At 36.3% G+C, this 18,398-nt stretch overlaps 4 protein-coding genes across 10 annotated transcripts; 2 read left to right on the top strand and 2 right to left on the bottom strand.

Moving 5' to 3' along the window:
- The first annotated feature begins 286 nt into the window (after positions 1-286).
- Positions 287-1,802, top strand: LOC122525148 (ras-related protein Rab-32-like). The gene is made up of 6 exons (XM_043647798.1): positions 287-389; positions 586-618; positions 815-911; positions 981-1,037; positions 1,112-1,356; positions 1,430-1,802. Exons 1-6 carry the CDS (start codon positions 287-289, stop codon positions 1,552-1,554), a joined length of 660 nt encoding a protein of 219 aa, XP_043503733.1. The 3' UTR covers positions 1,555-1,802.
- On the bottom strand, positions 1,732-7,815 carry LOC122525146 (G-protein coupled receptor moody). 2 transcript variants are annotated; one of them, XM_043647794.1, is made up of 9 exons: positions 7,406-7,814; positions 4,705-4,860; positions 4,478-4,618; positions 4,222-4,392; positions 3,986-4,113; positions 3,742-3,895; positions 3,462-3,661; positions 3,173-3,358; positions 1,732-2,184 (listed from the first exon to the last, which is right to left on the bottom strand). In XM_043647794.1, exons 2-9 carry the CDS (start codon positions 4,818-4,820, stop codon positions 2,105-2,107), a joined length of 1,176 nt encoding a protein of 391 aa, XP_043503729.1. In that variant the 5' UTR covers positions 4,821-4,860; positions 7,406-7,814; the 3' UTR covers positions 1,732-2,104. The 2 variants fall into 2 exon arrangements, with proteins under 2 accessions (XP_043503729.1, XP_043503730.1); XM_043647795.1 differs by having other exon boundaries at positions 2,047-2,184; positions 3,095-3,358; positions 7,406-7,815.
- On the top strand, positions 5,135-14,114 carry LOC122525144 (G-protein coupled receptor moody). Of its 5 annotated transcripts, none has more exons than XM_043647790.1 (7): positions 5,135-7,084; positions 9,559-9,947; positions 10,429-10,719; positions 10,790-11,002; positions 12,103-12,341; positions 12,435-12,750; positions 12,838-14,114. In XM_043647790.1, exons 3-7 carry the CDS (start codon positions 10,696-10,698, stop codon positions 13,771-13,773), a joined length of 1,728 nt encoding a protein of 575 aa, XP_043503725.1. In that variant the 5' UTR covers positions 5,135-7,084; positions 9,559-9,947; positions 10,429-10,695; the 3' UTR covers positions 13,774-14,114. The 5 variants fall into 5 exon arrangements, with proteins under 5 accessions (XP_043503725.1, XP_043503723.1, XP_043503724.1 ...); XM_043647788.1 differs by lacking the exon at positions 5,135-7,084 and adding an exon at positions 7,872-7,957 and having other exon boundaries at positions 8,163-9,947; XM_043647789.1 differs by lacking the exon at positions 5,135-7,084 and adding an exon at positions 7,874-7,957.
- A 238-nt stretch (positions 14,115-14,352) lies between these two features.
- Positions 14,353-17,430, bottom strand: LOC122525145 (sensory neuron membrane protein 1). 2 transcript variants are annotated; one of them, XM_043647792.1, is made up of 9 exons: positions 17,289-17,430; positions 17,025-17,141; positions 16,410-16,567; positions 16,129-16,328; positions 15,644-15,846; positions 15,294-15,549; positions 15,002-15,213; positions 14,712-14,938; positions 14,353-14,614 (listed from the first exon to the last, which is right to left on the bottom strand). In XM_043647792.1, the coding sequence occupies exons 2-9, from the start codon at positions 17,130-17,132 to the stop codon at positions 14,395-14,397; spliced, it is 1,584 nt and encodes a 527-aa protein (XP_043503727.1). In that variant the 5' UTR covers positions 17,133-17,141; positions 17,289-17,430; the 3' UTR covers positions 14,353-14,394. The 2 variants fall into 2 exon arrangements, with proteins under 2 accessions (XP_043503727.1, XP_043503728.1); XM_043647793.1 differs by having other exon boundaries at positions 17,025-17,430.
- Between the last annotated feature and the right edge of the window lie 968 nt (positions 17,431-18,398).

Consider the following 18,398-nt stretch of genomic DNA (forward strand, 5'->3'; position numbering starts at 1 on the left):
TTACAAAAGGTTTCATTAATCAGTGATACGATATGTAACTTCGAACTTTGGGCGAGATCAGCTGTTTACAATGAGTAACGACGAGAGAAGAACGATATAAACTGCAAGAGTAGGGATTTGATTTGATCCTCTGAGGTCGAAAAGTTCACTCTTCGCAGTTTATCGCTTCTACTATTTAAGTTCAGACGCTACGTATTCAAAGAAGTTTTCTTAACGTATTATTCCGACTGTAATACTATTTCGACGCCGACATTGTGTTTGTATTTTTTCGTACGAAGGAAGAAATATGGATAGGAAGAAACTTAGAAGAGATTCCGACGTAGTACTCTCAAATCACGAACGTAAAGAGCTTCTCTTTAAGTTTCTCGTTATCGGTGATTATGGCGTCGGTGAGTGATTATTTTCTTCGTTACGATTTTTTCCTTTTTTATTACTTACGTATTCGAATTTATTTGATAAGGTGTTATTCGGAAACTCGTTAGAGATAAGTAATTTAGTCAGATTTGACGTTATATTTATTTTTCGCGTTTACGAATTCAACACGTTTTATCCGGTTACTTTCTCACTTGACTTATTTTATTTCAGGCAAGACGGCTCTCGTACGAAGATATACAGAAGGTAATCCAAAAGTTTCTTTGAATGTCATTATGTTTCGAGGTATTTAGAACACGAGATTACAATAATCTGATGATACGCGCAAGTTGGCTTATCCATTCTAAAGAAAACTACACGTCATCGTACAACTGCACGTCGCACCTGCAAAGCAGGCCTCTTTATCAACTTCTACCGTACAACTATACTGTTTTTTTTCCAGGAAAGTTTTCTTCCAATTATAAGATAACGATAGGAGCTGATTTCGTGATAAAAATGCTCGATTGGGATTCAAATCTTAAAATAGGTTTACAATTATGGTATTTATCGTTTCTATTATAATCTTTTATTACATAAGTAAACGTCCAGCATTTATTATTTACTTTCAGGGATATCGCCGGTCACGAGAGATTCGGATTCATGACCAGGATATACTATAAATATGCGTACGTCTTTGATGTTGCGTAAAAAACATTCGTATTTAATTTATAAAACAATCCTGTCGTTCATTTTTTATTAGCGTCGCCGCAGCACTGGTCTTTGATATTTCACGAATGGCGACATTTAAGTCGATGAAGAAATGGCTATGCGATCTTCGAGAAAAAATCACGCTTCCGGACGGATCGAACATACCCGTTGTTCTTCTAGCGAACAAATGCGACATCCAATTTGCTGCCGTAACATCCGAACAAATTGCTACATTTTGCAAAGAGAACAATATAACCGCTTGGTATTTTACCTCGGCGAAAGAAAATACGAACGTTGGTGAGTATCGCCGAGATACGCGTGACAATTTTCTATATCGTACGACGATGATTTATTTCTTCTTATTTTGAAGACGAAGCTATGCGCTACTTGGTGGAAAAAGTGCTAACGGCGAAAATCGAAGGTGGCGTACAGGATTCCATAAGGCTTCGCAAAGAACCTAAACAGCGAAGCAAGGCAGGCTGTTGCGGGAATTAATCGTTGTGCTCTTAAATTGATCCTTTTCTTCATATTTCGCACTCGAGATTTTTATCATCTAATTTATAATTATCTTTTATATTTTTGTATAAACGTATACGACATAAATGCTATTCAAGTTTTTACGATACAATAATATATTTACAAATAGGATCTTATGATTTCTATATTTCTAAATGATTTTCGACTAGCTCTTTTATTATCATTAAATTATTATCGACACAATCTATCGATACGGATAAACGTAATTGCGTATTTACTTATTTCTTAATGTTTACACGGTTTTACTTTGGTAATTCAATGGTACCGCGCAATGAAATCGCGCATCGCCAAACTAACTCGTTTGTATAATGTCGATGCTATAAATACGCGTAATCGATTTCGATTGATTTGTCCTTTTCAGTCGACGAACAATTTATATTAGTTTTTGTCTTTTAGGATTGCATTCGACACACCCACACTTGTCTTCAACTGCTTTCCGCTTCCTTTGTCTTTTGATTAGGATTTTGATCTCTCTCGGAGATCTTTTTGGTTTTTTCAATCGACCGTTCTACAGAGCTTCTTCCAACTGGTTATTTTTGACAGGACTCATGGCAATGGAAACGGTCGATACCATAGTCTTTGAGTAATCTATTTAAACGAAAAAAACAAATTAATTACGATTCGTATTTGCGCGTTGTTTAGTTTGTGTTTACAGTTGTTGCAATAGATGATTAAACAGATGCAAGCAAATATTGTAGGCAAAAATGAATCAAAAATGAAGTAGTATGAAAACATTTTGAAGCATTTGAAAACAATCGTCAACGTTTTGGCATCTCTATGCGTTTCTTATTGAAATTGGGATCCAGTTAAAGAACCTTCGTATAAAATGTTATGCGTTAACTGTAAAAAAAAAGTATGACTGCGTGTGAAAGTATGCCGATAAAGTATTAAAATAAGGTTGCTATTCTGTTGACCAACCACTATAAAAATCGATTAAAATAACTTTACGACAAATGCAGGAAAAATCTTTGTTTTTCTCTTAGAAATAACGAGGTCCATTCGCGTCTTTTCGACGAGTCAAAATAAAAAATACGATGAGCGTATGTCAAATAATTGTACGTGTACGAATTGTTGGTTAATCTTATCGCGAATAATCGTATATAAAACGTGAAAATACACAGACGTACGACGAAGTAATTCTTATTATTGTATCCAATTAGAAAATAGGTACGTGTCATTAGGTATTGATCTTATAAAAAGAAGAAAAGAAAAAGAAAACATAATAGCATCGAGTTATAGCGGTACATAGTAATCGAAGCTAGTTGACTGTATGTTCCAATTATACGAAGCGTCTACTTGTCGCGCTATACCTTTGGAATATATATCGAGGCACATATATTCAATGACGTATGCGTATACATTATTGAGAGAGAAGTTCAAACTATCGCGGAGAAAAAAAAATACAATTGACTTATGAGACGCGAAGTTGCTAGGTGTAACATGCCTGCACATAGCAAAGACAATCTTAGAAAGCAGCGAACTTGTGCCCTTGACTTACGAAGTGAGCGAGTGGTCGCTTAGCTCGTGTTCGGTCAGAGCTTGGAGAGCGTTACCACGCGACGGTGCTCGAAGTTACCTTGGCCGAAGTCTTGCTGGTGCTGACCGGGCGCACTGCTTCCGAAAGGTGTTAGACTCGCCCTTATCCTCGAACACCCAATCACCCCAGCGTACGCTTGTCTGTATTGCTTATTCATGATAACGTAGATTATCGGATTCACGCAGGAAGCGAAGTATAGAAGAAGATACCCAAGAACGTGGAAACCTGTTTAATTACATTAGTTTTATCAACGTCAAAATAATAACGATCATATAAGAATGAATATAGAGATTATCATTTTTGCATATATGCGAAATTTTTTCTTTACCTGGATATGTAACATTAACGTCGACCATCTTTACGATAGTGATTGGTAGATAACAGACTAGAAAACTGAGAAAGATAGCGAGTACCATCTTCGTGATTCTCCATTCGCTACGTCTCTGTTTGATTTCTCTGGTATCTCTGCCAGGTGTGTGCGGCGATTTTATCGTCGGCGTTGCGTGTTTTCGCATCCTCGATTCGGAACTGTACAAACAAATAAATGAAAGGATTATTGTAGGAACTGAATAATCATTTTTATTTGGAATGAAATAGGAGAAACTTACCTGTGAACGACCCAGAATATTTTCGCGTAACAACCGACGATAACTACGCACGGTATCACGAAACCCGTAGCGAACAGGAACCTCTTTGATGTATGGCCTTGATCGTCTTTCACTATCGAACATGTTTCTAGATACATATCGTAATCAAACTTTCCTAGAAAAAAAGATACAAATTTTGAAGCACAGAATCCTTGGTAACGTTAATCGAATTTCAAGAATCGTATTATAATATATATCATCCTACCCCAAATGCCTAACAACGTTGGTACTTGCATCACGTAGGCGAACAGCCAGCAAAAGATGATCATCGCAGCGATCCAATGTTTTTTATAAATCTTACTATATATTCCGTGATGAGCTATCATGATATATCTGAAGGATACGTTAGGTTACATTATAATTAAAACCCTACAAATTTTTCATTCCATTCTAATTAGTAGTTTACGACGTATATAACGAGGAAATACAAAATCAAAATACCTGTTAATGGTTATAGCTGCTACGGACAAAAGACTGACTCCAACATTTCCATACCTCAAGAACGGTACGAGGACGCACAAGGATCGAATGTCCGCCCATCTTGCATCGACAAATCTGATAGAGTCGAAGGGTAACACCAACGAACAAAACACAAAATCTGCCAAGCAAAGGCTACGAAAAGTAAATGAAGTGCGATCGATTATTCGGTCGTTACATTTTCGTGTACGAGCATAAACGAATTTTAAAATCGTCGTACCTTATTATGAACGCTGCTGCGACGTTACGAACTTTAGGATATTTGCAAAGGGCCACGATGGTAAGAAGATTGCCGGCTAGACCCGTGATCATAATGAGTATAGCTACGATCGCGGCAAACGTTCTTAAAGGCCTTGGAAATCTGCGCTCAAAATTGTTGACAACAAATATAAGTAATGACAACGGTTAAATGAATATCTTTTATCGTTAGATTTCTATTCGTCTTACCTTGAAAGCTCGCCGTCTATGATACTACCATGAGTTGTATTGTTCGTCACGTGCGGCGGCCACGTGGACATCGAATTCGTGTCAAAGCCACGAAGATTTTGATTTAACGATTCCATGTTTATTCGATCGGAGTCAAAGCGTTATTTTTCATTAATCCTGCGACATTCCAACAAAATAATATATCTCAATTATAATTTATCATTAAAAATATATCGAAGAAAAAAAATATATAATTCTATCGCAGATCTCTAACTTATAGAAAATCCAACGCGAAAGAGAGATAGACGCGAAAAGATCTTTTTTTTTATTTCCTACTCGTAGATGTATGTTTAGTCGAGACAAGATTAAAAGAGATGTGCGATGATGGATAAAGTCAGGAACTCATTAATCATAGAACTCGAGCCGTAGCAAGAGATCGTTATTATTTATGGGGTTACCCGAAAAGAAACGTTTACGAGAACGGAAGTAAATTTAAGTTCTGAAGCTTAAAAAGGATAATACGCATAATAAGAACTTGGGAAATATATTATTTTTCTTTGATCTATTCGAGTCGTAAAGCCAAATTGAAAATATTTTTTAACGTAATTAATGTAACATCTCTCTCGTTTACACCTTTCAAGAATATAATTATATTCTTCATCTGGTCACGATATACGTGGATTTATTCTAAGTATATACATTAAACAAAGATCATAAGCCGTGTAACATAAGAAATATTATCTGTTCAAGTTACTTCAACAGATATTGATACTTAATACGAGAGTCATCACTCGATCGACCAAGTCTTAACAAATTTCTACGTACATGGTATCGAATTACAGTATTATGCTGATACATGTATCAGATGTTTCGAGACATTTACTTTTTAAACGTATAAATAATGATACGAGATACTTAAAGAGTACGTAAGATACTTTTGATAAACAAGTAATACTTTTAAAGCGAAGAAAATAATGATAAAAGTTATCATCAATCGAGGATAGCTACATCATAGTTATTTGAGACTATGCTGGATTTAGTAAACTGAGGTCAAACTGTGGTGCATTAACCTCGATTGAGCTTAATTAAGAGAAATTAACAGACACCCGGTACTAAGCGTCCCCTCGTAGCAAAAAACACGTCGAAACTCATGGGAGACATGAGAACGCGCGGATATGTCCCTTAACTCGAACATTTTTATCCCTTTGACGCGAGACCGTGCATGGCGACGACCGTACTCAGCTTTATGGGAGTTGTAATACTAGAAAAAATGATACGCGCGCATATGGTCTAAAAATTATCTATGGGAATGTAACGTAAAGTAGATCAATTCGTTATCAATGGGAATACGTAAGATTTTGATGAATTATACAAATTCGACGAGGATTTTTGATGAAATCGTTTTGCGGGATCGTATCCGCGAACATTTCTTGAGATGGAATGTAAAGTAATCCGATTGTTTAATCGTCAACGCCCTGTCCACGCGCGGCAGTTTAGATAAGGAACTTCTACGACAGTGTCATTGGACGATTAGCAACATTATGGTCGTTTGTGCTCTTTTGTAAGTGTTCCATGAACATGAGAGCAGTTTTCTTTGCTCGATGACGTTCGCGTTAACCACTGCGTGCTTCGGCGAGTCGGTGCTCGTCTAATAGAAGTGACAAAACGAACAATTTATCGGAGAGAATGAGAACTCGAGTCCTATATAATACCGAGCCCGGTATTGTGATGTTTTAATGATGATTCAAAATCCTAACATTTCCATTATGTATCTCGAGGGATGTGGTTAACGTAAATAGCTTCTGAAAAGATGAAAAGAAAAATGAATTCACGCTTTGCTAGAGATCTATTATTGCGAGGAAGATTCACGCATTTTCATGATTGGACAAGGTCAAAGCTGGAAGATTGGAACACTTGTACGTTTGAAAATCGCGTACGACAAAACCGCAAGTCTACCGGTTCGTTCACGAGGACGGTTCACGAGGGCTCAGGAAAAACCGCAAGGAACTACGGCGGAATAGGACGGACGTCACGTTTGTATTCTACGGAATTCATAGTCTGACGTCACTCAATGATTTCCGAGTTAATCACGCAGCGAATGGCAATGAATGAGTCAACTTGACTCACGGTGAAAGTACCTCTGATGCGAGTGCAGCGGTATTGCTTGTGTTGTTTCCTCCTATCGTACACGCGACGCGATAGTCGTTTACATTAATAGCCTCTATCAAACTAAGTTATTTTCAAATGTGACACCTGTGTGTGCTCTTACGTGTAAATACCCATCATTCTAACAAGGTTCATACATCGAAGGAGTACACCGGCGCTGCACACGATAGATACATCCACAACAATTGCCCACGTGTCGCGTAGACGTCAAACCACTTTATAATACTAATACAAAGTACACTCATGGCTTTCGCCATCCATACCAAGATCATTAGAAAATCGTTAGAATCGTATTAAATAAGAGACAAAGGAATTGAACATTATCGAAACAATGATCTTTCACAATAGACATCGTTCCATGCATTGAGATCTCTTTTTTTCCTCGTCCAACGTCCGTCCTCCACGTTCGCTCATCTCGATCATCTGCTTCAATCGTCTATCGCGTTTCCCTATTTTTTGTCGTTGTTTCATTCTTAGCATCGATCCTCCAAAGGATCCTAAGATTACAAACTCTCCAAAAAGTTAGAAAATCAAAAGAAAATGTTCGATAGCTTACCGCAAAGTGGATCATCTTGACGTTCCGTCTTTGAAACGCACAGAACAGGATTCTGAATTCGCCCACGTTCGTAGAAATTCGAGATTTTATCCTCATTCGTAATTTTGACGAAGTTTCCTCGTGATACTCGTTAAAGGTATTACGACGATTCACGTGCAAGCGAATGATAATGAGTCACACTAATAGGATGAATAATTTTACAAAAATATTAATGTTCTTTTTGATAACGAAAGATACAATACTTCATTTCTTTCGATAAAACAAATATAAATATAGGTGTATAGGATTATAAGTTATCACAAGGATTTCTATAAAATGACACGATAGGGATTGTTTAGTAAGCAGGATGAATCTCGCTTTAGAAAAGTTAATAAAGAACGAAGTCCCGCGCGTCACCGTCACTTTTAACGAACTGTCGGCAGAACTTACGCGACCACACTGCATACGGGCCCCAGGATGAGTGGGGGTGGGGGGTCTTCCCACATGGAAAACTGGAAGGGGAAGGTGTTACGTTCTTTACTGGATAACGAAGGCAACTCTCGTAGTCCCGTCGTAAGTAACTGCAGCTGCGCGCTCGAGAAACCGACTGACCCAGCGAGATATTGTCTTCCTACTCTCCTTCTCGATTAGATCCTGACACCGATAGTTTCTTCCAGTTACCGATACCTTTCTACATAAATTCTGCTATTATCCTCGATAAGAAATGTTCGAACGTTGATATCTTATATGACTCAATTTTGTAATGTAAATTGTTTAGATATAATTGAACGAGTTCATCGACTCGAGGAAATGCCGATGATTCGTCCTGGAATGCATTTATCGATCGTTTAAAATCTCAATGGATGAATCTTTCATTGGTTCACGATTCTACTCGGAGGACCCGCATAAGCTTGATCTCCAATGATTTTGGGTCTTCATCCAAAGATGTATAGCTGGGAAAATCTCTCTTCTTTCTTATTGAAATTATCTATATGAAAAAGATTCAAAGATTTCATTTCAAACTATTATATTTATTTCGATTGTATAGCATATACCTTTCTGCTATTGCAAGTAAAATTACCACTCACGAATGATTAATAAATGAAGCTTCCATTCTGAAGTGTTCTTTAAACTTTGTCAAAGTAACGTTGATCGAACCAAAGATAAGACTATATCTTTGTACGTTGTAATTTTCTCACGATCTATATCTCTGAGGACAATTTTTAGATTGTCGTTATCCTGGAATAGAATTTGTTCGATATCAATAGATTTTATTTGTCAACTTCTGTCAATAATTAATTAATCACCTTCGAACACAGATAATTGATTACCTTTTAGCTGATATTAATGATTTTATTAATCACTCTTATTGTTTTAATATTAATTTAAATTGAAAAGAAATTAGACATACTGGAATACACGAAGAAGTGTACATTGTACGATTTGTAGGATACGTTCGGTAGATATTAAATATTTAAACCATAAAGATTCGATGATTTTTGATATGGACGTAGGAAATAATCACGCTCTATTTAGATTGAATTCAAAAACGATTAAAGCAAGCATGGCAAAAGAGAAAAGGAATAACAGTGTCACTTCCGACTTGATCAGGGGTCGCAGTCTTCCCTCTTCCGTTACGCGTGCTCGTATACATCTGGATTCTCCCCTTTGCAAAGTGTACCACAGTCTGGTAACGAAATGTAATTATTTTTAAAAAGGATGTAGGGACCACGTATTTCCAGTGGGTCCGATCGGTTGTGGGCGTATATTTGAACAATAAACGTTGCTCAACGAACTTTTATGAATTAATATTGTCGTACGAAGAAATTTTAGAAAATGAAAAGAAACGGGAAGGAAAAAAGGAAAATAAACGCGAGTACTTCAACATCTTGTGATTAATTCCGCTAATTTTGCTACGTGCCTACGCGCGTAAATCATTTCTTGCGCAATGTCTCGTTCTTTAAATCACTTCAAAACGTGACTCCGAGAAGGAAGCTTTTCTTACATACAATGTACACCGGAGCATTGTAATGTTCTCTATTAAATTTCCAACGCCTCCGCGTCAATCAAAACGATTCCACGTAAATTCACTGATTTCAATCTTCATTACTATTTGATTTTTTTAAATGAGAATTTGAAATTCGAGAAGAAAGTCACGTCGTCGCTTTTCCTAGGGAATTAAAATCTTGGCGCACGCGCAGCATCCGTTTTTCATTCTAAAATCTGACGGATCCGGGCGACTTACACTCTCAGTCGACTCATGGAATTCATCGGAATGATCTCGATCGAATTGTAATTTTCTTATTAATTCTCGTCGTTTGGTTGGAAAGTCAATTTATAATTTGATCGTTCCCGCGATAATTCAATTAAGAGACACGTGTAAAGCGTTTGACATTACCGATATCAATGTCAATATGAAAAGTGAAAAGAGAAAGAGGAAATTGAAGGTATCGTTCGTTTTAATAAGGATCCGAAAGCATCTACGAGCAATACCGACAAATGTTCTTGTCATTATAGAATCTCTTAGTGGTTCATTCGGAAAGTGAATTTTGCTTGTATCAAGGTAAGATATCGTAATTGTAATTAACATTGTTATTTCAAAGATATTCGAGTAAAAAATTTATGGAAAAATATGTTAAGTACGCATTCGGTTAGTATATAGACTATAAATCAAAAGTAACGAAAAAAAGATCTGTAGCGTAGAGATAAGAGTCTTGTTGATACATAGGTTTAACTACCTTGGTGGTTATCTTTTTATGATCTTGGGGCAATGTTTGTAAATTCCTTTCTGCGCGCGTATGCAACTGATTAATTATTTCTTTTGTCCGTATGCTATACTTTTTCCGAGTCATCGCTTTTCTCAGAAACATTTTTCATTTTTCGAATAGAACAAAAATAAAATGTATAAATTGGACAAAAATATTTCACAAATATCGCGATATAACTTTTATATTGCCCTATTATCGAAACAATTAATATTCCGCGAGTAAGATTTTATTTGATAGACGATAGGAATGTTTTAAACGTGTATTCTCGTTCAAAAGAGTTTATCCGAGTCTTGGATGGCGAAAATAGATCTCTCTCTTCGTTTCCGATGCCCCGTTGAGAGAAAAAAAGAGAACGATTCCAGCTCCTGTGAAAGATGAACGAAAGAGAGAGCGAGATTTAACGAGGGGAGTAAAGAGATCTACGAGCAACCCATATGAAAGTGTATATTTGATCTTCTATAGGAGCTAAAGATAAAAAACAAAATTCTAATTACGAGATGTTCTCATCGGAGCTTTAGCGAGTTACGCATTACCACCACTATAATGTGCGTAGGTATAGAAAAAAGCGTAAGTTGAATTTCAAAACGAATCCGAAAGAAAGAATATTTTTGTCTAATTTATATACTCGATTTTACAGATGCTGGAATATTGGATGATAAGCAACAATAGCGATTTTAAGAGGAGCAATGTAACGATCGAACAGGTCCTACAGGATCCAGGATCAGTGGTTCTCTTTATCGGTTATCCATCATGGCTTTTGTACTTTGCCGCTGGCTGTTGTATTCTCTTTATGCTCATTGGCATTCCAGGGAATCTTATCACCGTGGCTGCTCTCTTTCGTACCAAGAAGGTCGGTTAATTATTCTCTTTTGCAAGAGTCGGGCAGACACCGAATTTTTCTAACTAACGCAACGACACGAAACCACGACGGTTTTGTCACGCATACTGCTTGTCTCGGTACTTAAGTTTCCGGAGCATACTGATGCACCTGCAAACGTCAGAGGCTTACCTCGAATCTCTCATCTTACAAATTGTTCTGTCTCGAGAATAGCGAATGGTTACGCTGTTACGAATTTTTCTCAACAAATTCTCGCTAGTTTGAATATTTTCTTCTTGGATTCTTATTGAAATCTAGGAAATGTGTGTCGAGGATAGAAAAATGTAAAGATTTGAATTTAAAAGTAAAGTATAAGCGCGTGTGTGTGTTGAAAGAGACGAAACTAAAAGTTACGATGTTTTAAAATTTATCAAAACAAACGAGTAGCAGCAGAGTTGCTACTTGCGTGGACGATTGATTAACTTAGTGTCTTCTGTTATTCTTCCTTCTTCTCTACATCTAACTCTTTCTCTCTCTCTCTCTCTCTCTATCCATCATAAGTGGCAGATGGCAAAGAGTAAAAGGAGCCAATGATCGAAAGGTCGTCGGCACATGCACCATTCCGACATAAAATGTGGCTTTCGAAGTACGTCAGACGCAAACCCGGAACGAAGTTATGTTTGGAAACGATCGTGTACGTTTACTTGCACGCGTGTCCTATGTTTCCACGAGCTTTCACGTACGCGCAAATACGTACATTCAATCTGACAGTCGATATAATCAATGATCTCGAATTAAACTAGTAACGCCTTCGTGCTTTACGTCAATCCTCACCTGTTTTGCTACATTTGTATTGAAAAATTCGACAAAATTCAACGAACACGTCCTGATTTTATTATACGATTAATTTAACATAGATCTAATGATCATTTCATTATTTTCCTATAATATTTTCTCTTCATCTCTCTATTTCTTTTCTATGCACTGGTATTTCGGAAGGAGTACGTCAGTACAGCAAAGTTCCTTATTGTATGCAACCCATCTTACGCGCGCGTATAATGTCTGCCGACTGCGTATCTCCGGATAAACCAATATTGTTTGTAATGAAACTATTTGATTTGATTTTCTTACAGTTGAAGAACGCCACTACGATATTCATAATGAATTTATCATTTTCGGATCTAATGTTTTGCTGTTTTAATTTACCACTCGCCACTTCAACATTTTGGCATAGATATTGGTTACATGGAACACTCTTGTGTCGTCTATTTCCCCTGCTGAGATACGGCCTCGTCGCTGTCAGTCTTTTTACCGTTTTGACAATCACGATTAATCGTTACGTCATGATTGGACATCCCAGACTCTATCCAAAGTAAGTACGTTATATTTTCATTCGAATTTAACAATTGAAAATGCTATGCATCGATTAAAAAATCTAAGCAAATGTTTGCGTTTCTTTCCGTAGACTTTACAAAACGAAATACTTGATACCAATGATTTTGGCAACATGGATCCTCGGTTTTAGTTTTTTAATCATCACATGGTTCGGTCATTGGGGTCGTTTTGGTTTAGACACTGCAATAGGTTCCTGTTCGATTCTTCCGGATGTACATGGCCGAAATCCAAAGGAATTCCTCTTCGTCGTAGCATTCTTAACTCCCTGCGTAGCAATCGTAGTATGCTATGCGAGAATCTTTTACATCGTTCGTAAGACGGCATCGAAAAGCCGTAGACGAGATAAAATTTCTCCCACGATCGACGAAGGCGACAGGAATCGCGAGGTACGTGATTCATCGATGAGTCATTTAATTAAATTTCTTCTTTCTTTTTTTTTTTTTGAAACATTATTGGATATTTCATGATCTTAGCAAAGATCGGTCACACCGAGATATCAAGAGGAAGAAGAATCGTCCGTAGTTGGTTCGAGTTGCGTCGCCAGTGGGCTATGCGTTTCCTTTTCTAATCGTCCAAAGAAAGAAGAACAAATTTCGCAAATTTTTCGAGCGAAAACTTACGAGGAGTCGTCCTTGGGAAATCCGCCTTCGTCAGAACAAGACTCGTCGAGAGACGAAGAAAATGATATGCAAGAACAAGAGAGTTCTAGTGGTCTCGATCCTTCTGCACGAGACAAGGACAAAATAGCATATAAAGTGATCGAGGATATACCGTTTGCGGATGATCGTAACGCCGATATCGGCGATACGAACACATTTCTGACCACTCATCCAAGAAAGATCAAGGATTTAACTAACAAACCGAGTTTTAATGCCAAGAAAAAACTCGAAAGAATGGCAAGCCGTGCTTCGTTTGTAGTCGATTCAACATTTTGGATCGAAAGAGTCACCGAATCCGGGACGCAATTGGAACGTTCGGAAACGTTTGCTAGTTCAAGATCAATTACCCCTGATCGTCGTAATAAACCAAAAGCTAATAATAAAATATTTCGAAGAGAATCCAAATTCAAGAGTCTCGGTAGATTTCGTAGTATGGACAATGGGCCAAGAATGTCGAGGAAAGATAAAAAACTCTTGAAGATGATACTTGTTATATTTTCATCCTTTCTAATCTGTTATTTACCGATCACCATCACGAAACTTTTTAAAGAGGCTGAGAATTGGATGGGTCTCAATATCGCTGGATATATTCTTATTTATTTAACAACATGCATCAATCCCATCGTCTACGTTGTTATGAGTTCCGAATACAGGAGTACATATAAAAATATGTTACTCTGTAGGAACGAGTCTGTATCTTCCGCGAAGATGAAAACTTCTCACAGAATTGCTAGAAAACCATCTACGTGAATATTATGATTTGAATCATAATATCTGATTCATGAGAATGTCTTTGAATGACGAAAGGATGCTATGGCTTTACCACAGGTGTACCTTAAATAATTCGATGAAAAAAGTTACAGAGTGCAATATTAAAAGTAAAAGACAATTTGATAAAAACAAGTGTGTTTTAGTTATATTTTTTTTACTTGTATATTAAAAGAGGAAATGTGTGTATTTAATAGAATTTTCAATTGTTAAATATAAGAAGAAAATATGTACAATTTAATACATAAATATGTTTTCCAAGGCAAAAATTCGTGGTTCAATCTCACGTTGGAAAATATACTGAAAACTATAAGTACATTCTATAATTATAATACGAACTAAATTAATTTACCTAATACCGTTGAATTCCATTGCGAGTTTAGCGTACATAAATTGATATTAAGACTAAGGATTATTAATTAAAAAATACTTCACTCGCGAACGCTCCTTTTTTAAAAGGGTTTTCAAATCGCCCTTATCTTACATACAGACTGAAACATTATTCAAGATTTGAACGAATTCTTGACAACGATAACATTATCAAATTCGTCTGTTAATTTATTGAAATTAGGAAAAGATGAATAAAAATGAGAAAAATAAATATTAATATCGATCCAAACTCGATGGAACAGTTGCCGCCTGTATGGTGCTGATATTCATCGTCTGCCATTTTTTCTCGTTACTACTATCCTTCCTGCTATCACTTTGAGGCGTTACCTTAGTTATATCCAATTTGTTTTCAGTGTTTTTACGTTTGAAATGCATACCAGCCGCTGTTCCACCCAAACCAATTCCTCCGAGAACCATCAACCATTTCATAAATCTGAAATTCATTTGTGTCGTATCAATTGGATATGGTTTTGGATGAATAATCAAGTAGTATGTTGTATCGCTAAAGATTAAAACGCGTAAATGCTTACCCCACAACAGAGATTGCTGTAAAAACGACTTTAACTTTCTTCACAAATTGATCATCGAGGAGGATACCTTCTTCAACCCAAAATAAAGGAAACAAAACTTCTGGAAAGTTCTTCATTAGTTTGAATTTTTCAACGGGTCGCAGTTGTATGTTAAATTGTAATCTTTTATGTGCACTTATGGGTGTAGCCGTCATTGGTTCAAAATCCATACTAATGTCGTGTTCCTCCTACATATAAATGCATATAAAAAACAATATTCTTGATTTTCTTGCGTTCTTCGTTTCTTTTACCTGATTCGGATGTAGTCCTTCCACGTCCCGAATATATTTTTCATCGGCTAAATAAAAGTGCGGTAAAGAGGCAATCAATGGTGCACCCACGCACTTTGTTAAATCGAATAAATTCTTCGATAGACAATTATCTGGCGCAGGACAAAAGCATTTTTCGCGAGGATTCGTGCTCATGTCTCCAAGATCCGCGGTGTAATGGAAAGTATTGACACCTGAAGTATTATAATTTTTATCAAGAAAACACGCACAATCTTATTTATTATTATATACAAAATTTTCGACAAAGTATTACCTTTAACTTTAGTTTCGTGCGAGAAACGAGCACCCAAACTACGACAAATATCCGGGGAGAAGGAAACGATGTCGTCTTCCTTTGTCATAAGAGGTGGAAAAATGGTCGAATCTGTACCGTTGAACTCGTTGCAGTGATCTTCGGTCCAAATGGTCAACGCTGGTTTTTGATCAAATTCTAATACGCGGCCGACATCTTTATAATTTTTAATACCACGTAATACGCGCAATCTTTCGGGCATGACCGTTCCATTTTTCTTAAATACAAAAAACAAAACACAAAATTAAGACAATTATTTAAAGTAAATGCGAATAAAAAAAAAGTCCAGAACATAAAAACTGTATACGTACTGCACCAAATATAGCAAATCTATAATGATCATTTCCATCGTTCATTAAATCTTTGCCTTCGGATTTCAAAATACTACACACAGCCGAGCCCGCGAAATCTTTCACCGAACAGTCCACGGGTAAACCATCGAAAAGTATTTCTCTAGCTTTCACTCTTACAAAGACCGAATCGGGTTTTTTAAAGATGCTGTCCACCGCTTTATCTAAATAAAAAATATATATATATATATATATACATGATGGTTCTGGTGGTATAGTTGATAAAAATGAATCACGCCGCCTAGGAAAACGACACCTTTCGCGCTATCGAGTAGAATAAATAATTTCTTCCTCTTTATAAGTTTCACAGCCCCGATAGTGACGCGTTATAGTCGTCGATGACCTTAAAACTTGGTCGAAATAAAAGAATGATCGATCAATGGTATCTTGGGACTATGGGTACGAATGAATTTAGAAAGACTTCATTTATTATTTCGATAACTCACTAAGAATTCCAATAGCGGCAGGTTTTTCTCTCATAGTGGTCACCACCATTGCCAAAATTAAAAGATGCGGAAGCACGAGTTCCTCTTCGCCTGTTAAGCCGTTACTCCTCGAAGGATTGAAAAACCAAGTAGCTTTTAGACTGTACTCGAGCGAATCATCCTCTTCTCTATCCACTAGATCAACTTTTTCTTTGTACTCGCTGCAATATATTGTTTACGATTTCAAAATAAATACGCGAGGATAAGTTTCTTTTCGTCGCGATGTTGGTTGTTCAACTCACTCGTAAAAAAATGGCCCCACTTCTTTAACAATAGGCTTCTCTCCTTGTGCGATTTCCTTTGGATTCGTTACGTTAAAAAGATAGATCTTGAAATCGAGTGGTAATGGAAACTGCGACCACATTTCTCTCATTTCGGAATTCTTTTTTAGGGCTATCGCCTAAAAATCACACAATGTAGTTAAAGAATATTCAATGATCTTACGTTACGTAAAAATAAAAAGAGAAATTTTATGTTTTCACTATAAAAAGATCTTTGTAATATATATTAAATATATTCATCATTGTGTTCATGTTGCAGTGTGACAATTTTTATCAAGGTATATATTATAATAATAATAGGCTTCTAGTTGATGATTCTCTTTAATCAGAGACTCGCATTTACGGATATGATACAACAGGTATGTAATAAAAAAATTACAGCTGACAATAGAGATCAAGGATTTAACCTGTGCCGTATCTATCTTTTCGAAGAATTAAGCAGTCATTGTGTAATTACAAACATAATGAGAGGTGAAAGGTTCTCTTTTTACATCGAAAAAATTAAAATCGGTTACGATGCATATAATAATATTAGAAACTTATGCATTTATATTAATTTATCTCGTAAAATCTGACCTTTTTAATTTGCGACTTGAGAAGAGCAGGAAAGCCCATCCAACCGAAGGTAATGCCTAAAAAAAAAAGTACACCACCGCCGATACCAAGTTTCTTTATAAGCTCCATTTAGGACCTCTATAAAAATTACAATTTGCCGATTAGGATTTTTATTACGATGAAAAAGTCAAATAAAGGTAAACAAAAATCTTGAATTTAAAATAAAAGATGTGCCTAAATATAATTATGATAGAACAAATCTAATGATTCAATAGTCGTTTGTACTTTGTTAGACGATCTCGCTATTCGTCCTGATCGTTTGATTCTCTAGAACTTCTTGTAAGAAACTGCTGCTGCTGCAAAAAAGTCCGATGTTGTTTAGAGGGAATCGGCGTCGGCGCGTACTTCTTTCCTCTTCCTCTTCGCCATCACCTCACCAACGAAGTCTTTCGTTTATGATGGTAATGTTGCAACTGCGCAATGCCATTTATGAAAAATAACAAATAACAAGGGCAAACGATCTCGAATGAAAGAGTAATATTTTAGTAGTATAATTGTTACAAAGTCATTCAAATAAGAGATCTCTAATTGAAGAAAAAAAAACATTTCGTTCAATTTAATATCTCTCATCTTCTGTAGAATTATTTTTTTCATGGTCATCATTAAAAAAACTATCAAAGATAAGAATTATTTCAATTAAAAAAAATATTTTATGATATTATATAAAATTTGTTAATACAAATGGCATATGTGTCTGTCTTCTTTAAGTCACTCCGGGCACCATATCGGTCTTTGGTGTCAAGTTTAACGCCTATCGAGCGCGTGGTGCTGAAGTATTAATTAAATATGAGCCACCTAGAGGTACCTACCACTATAGTACATACTCGAGGAGCAAATTATTACAATATTATTACTGTTTTATAATATCGTTGACTCTCTTACTCTTGTGATCTAAGAATAGATGAAAAATTATAAACTTAGCGCGAAAAATATTATTGCGTAAATAAAAAGTTCAGTTATTTAGCTTAAACATTGTTCTTAATACAGGACTAGATCAACTCGACGATCAAATGATCTCCTATAAAAAAATTAATAACTGCGTCGTACTATAATTTGGAATCATGTAAATTAAGATCCGATCGGAAGTGATTGTAACGTTGTAAAAAGAAAAATCTCTTCGCGTCCTGAGCATTGGCCTACGATATTATTGATCATCGATTAGATCTTGTTCGTCCTGTTCTTTAAATGGTTGCAGCTGTGACGGTAAAGAATGCATGAGAATTGCTATGTAAAAAGGCCAACCTTTCGACTTGTTTCCTTCGATACGATTCATGTCTATCGTAAAAGCTCAGTTAGGTGTGATATTTCCCACGAAGTAACTCTTTCCGAGCTTTG

Source organism: Polistes fuscatus, unplaced genomic scaffold (assembly GCF_010416935.1).
Source record: "Polistes fuscatus isolate 324 unplaced genomic scaffold, CU_Pfus_HIC Scaffold8, whole genome shotgun sequence".
Taxonomy (NCBI): domain Eukaryota; kingdom Metazoa; phylum Arthropoda; class Insecta; order Hymenoptera; family Vespidae; genus Polistes; species Polistes fuscatus.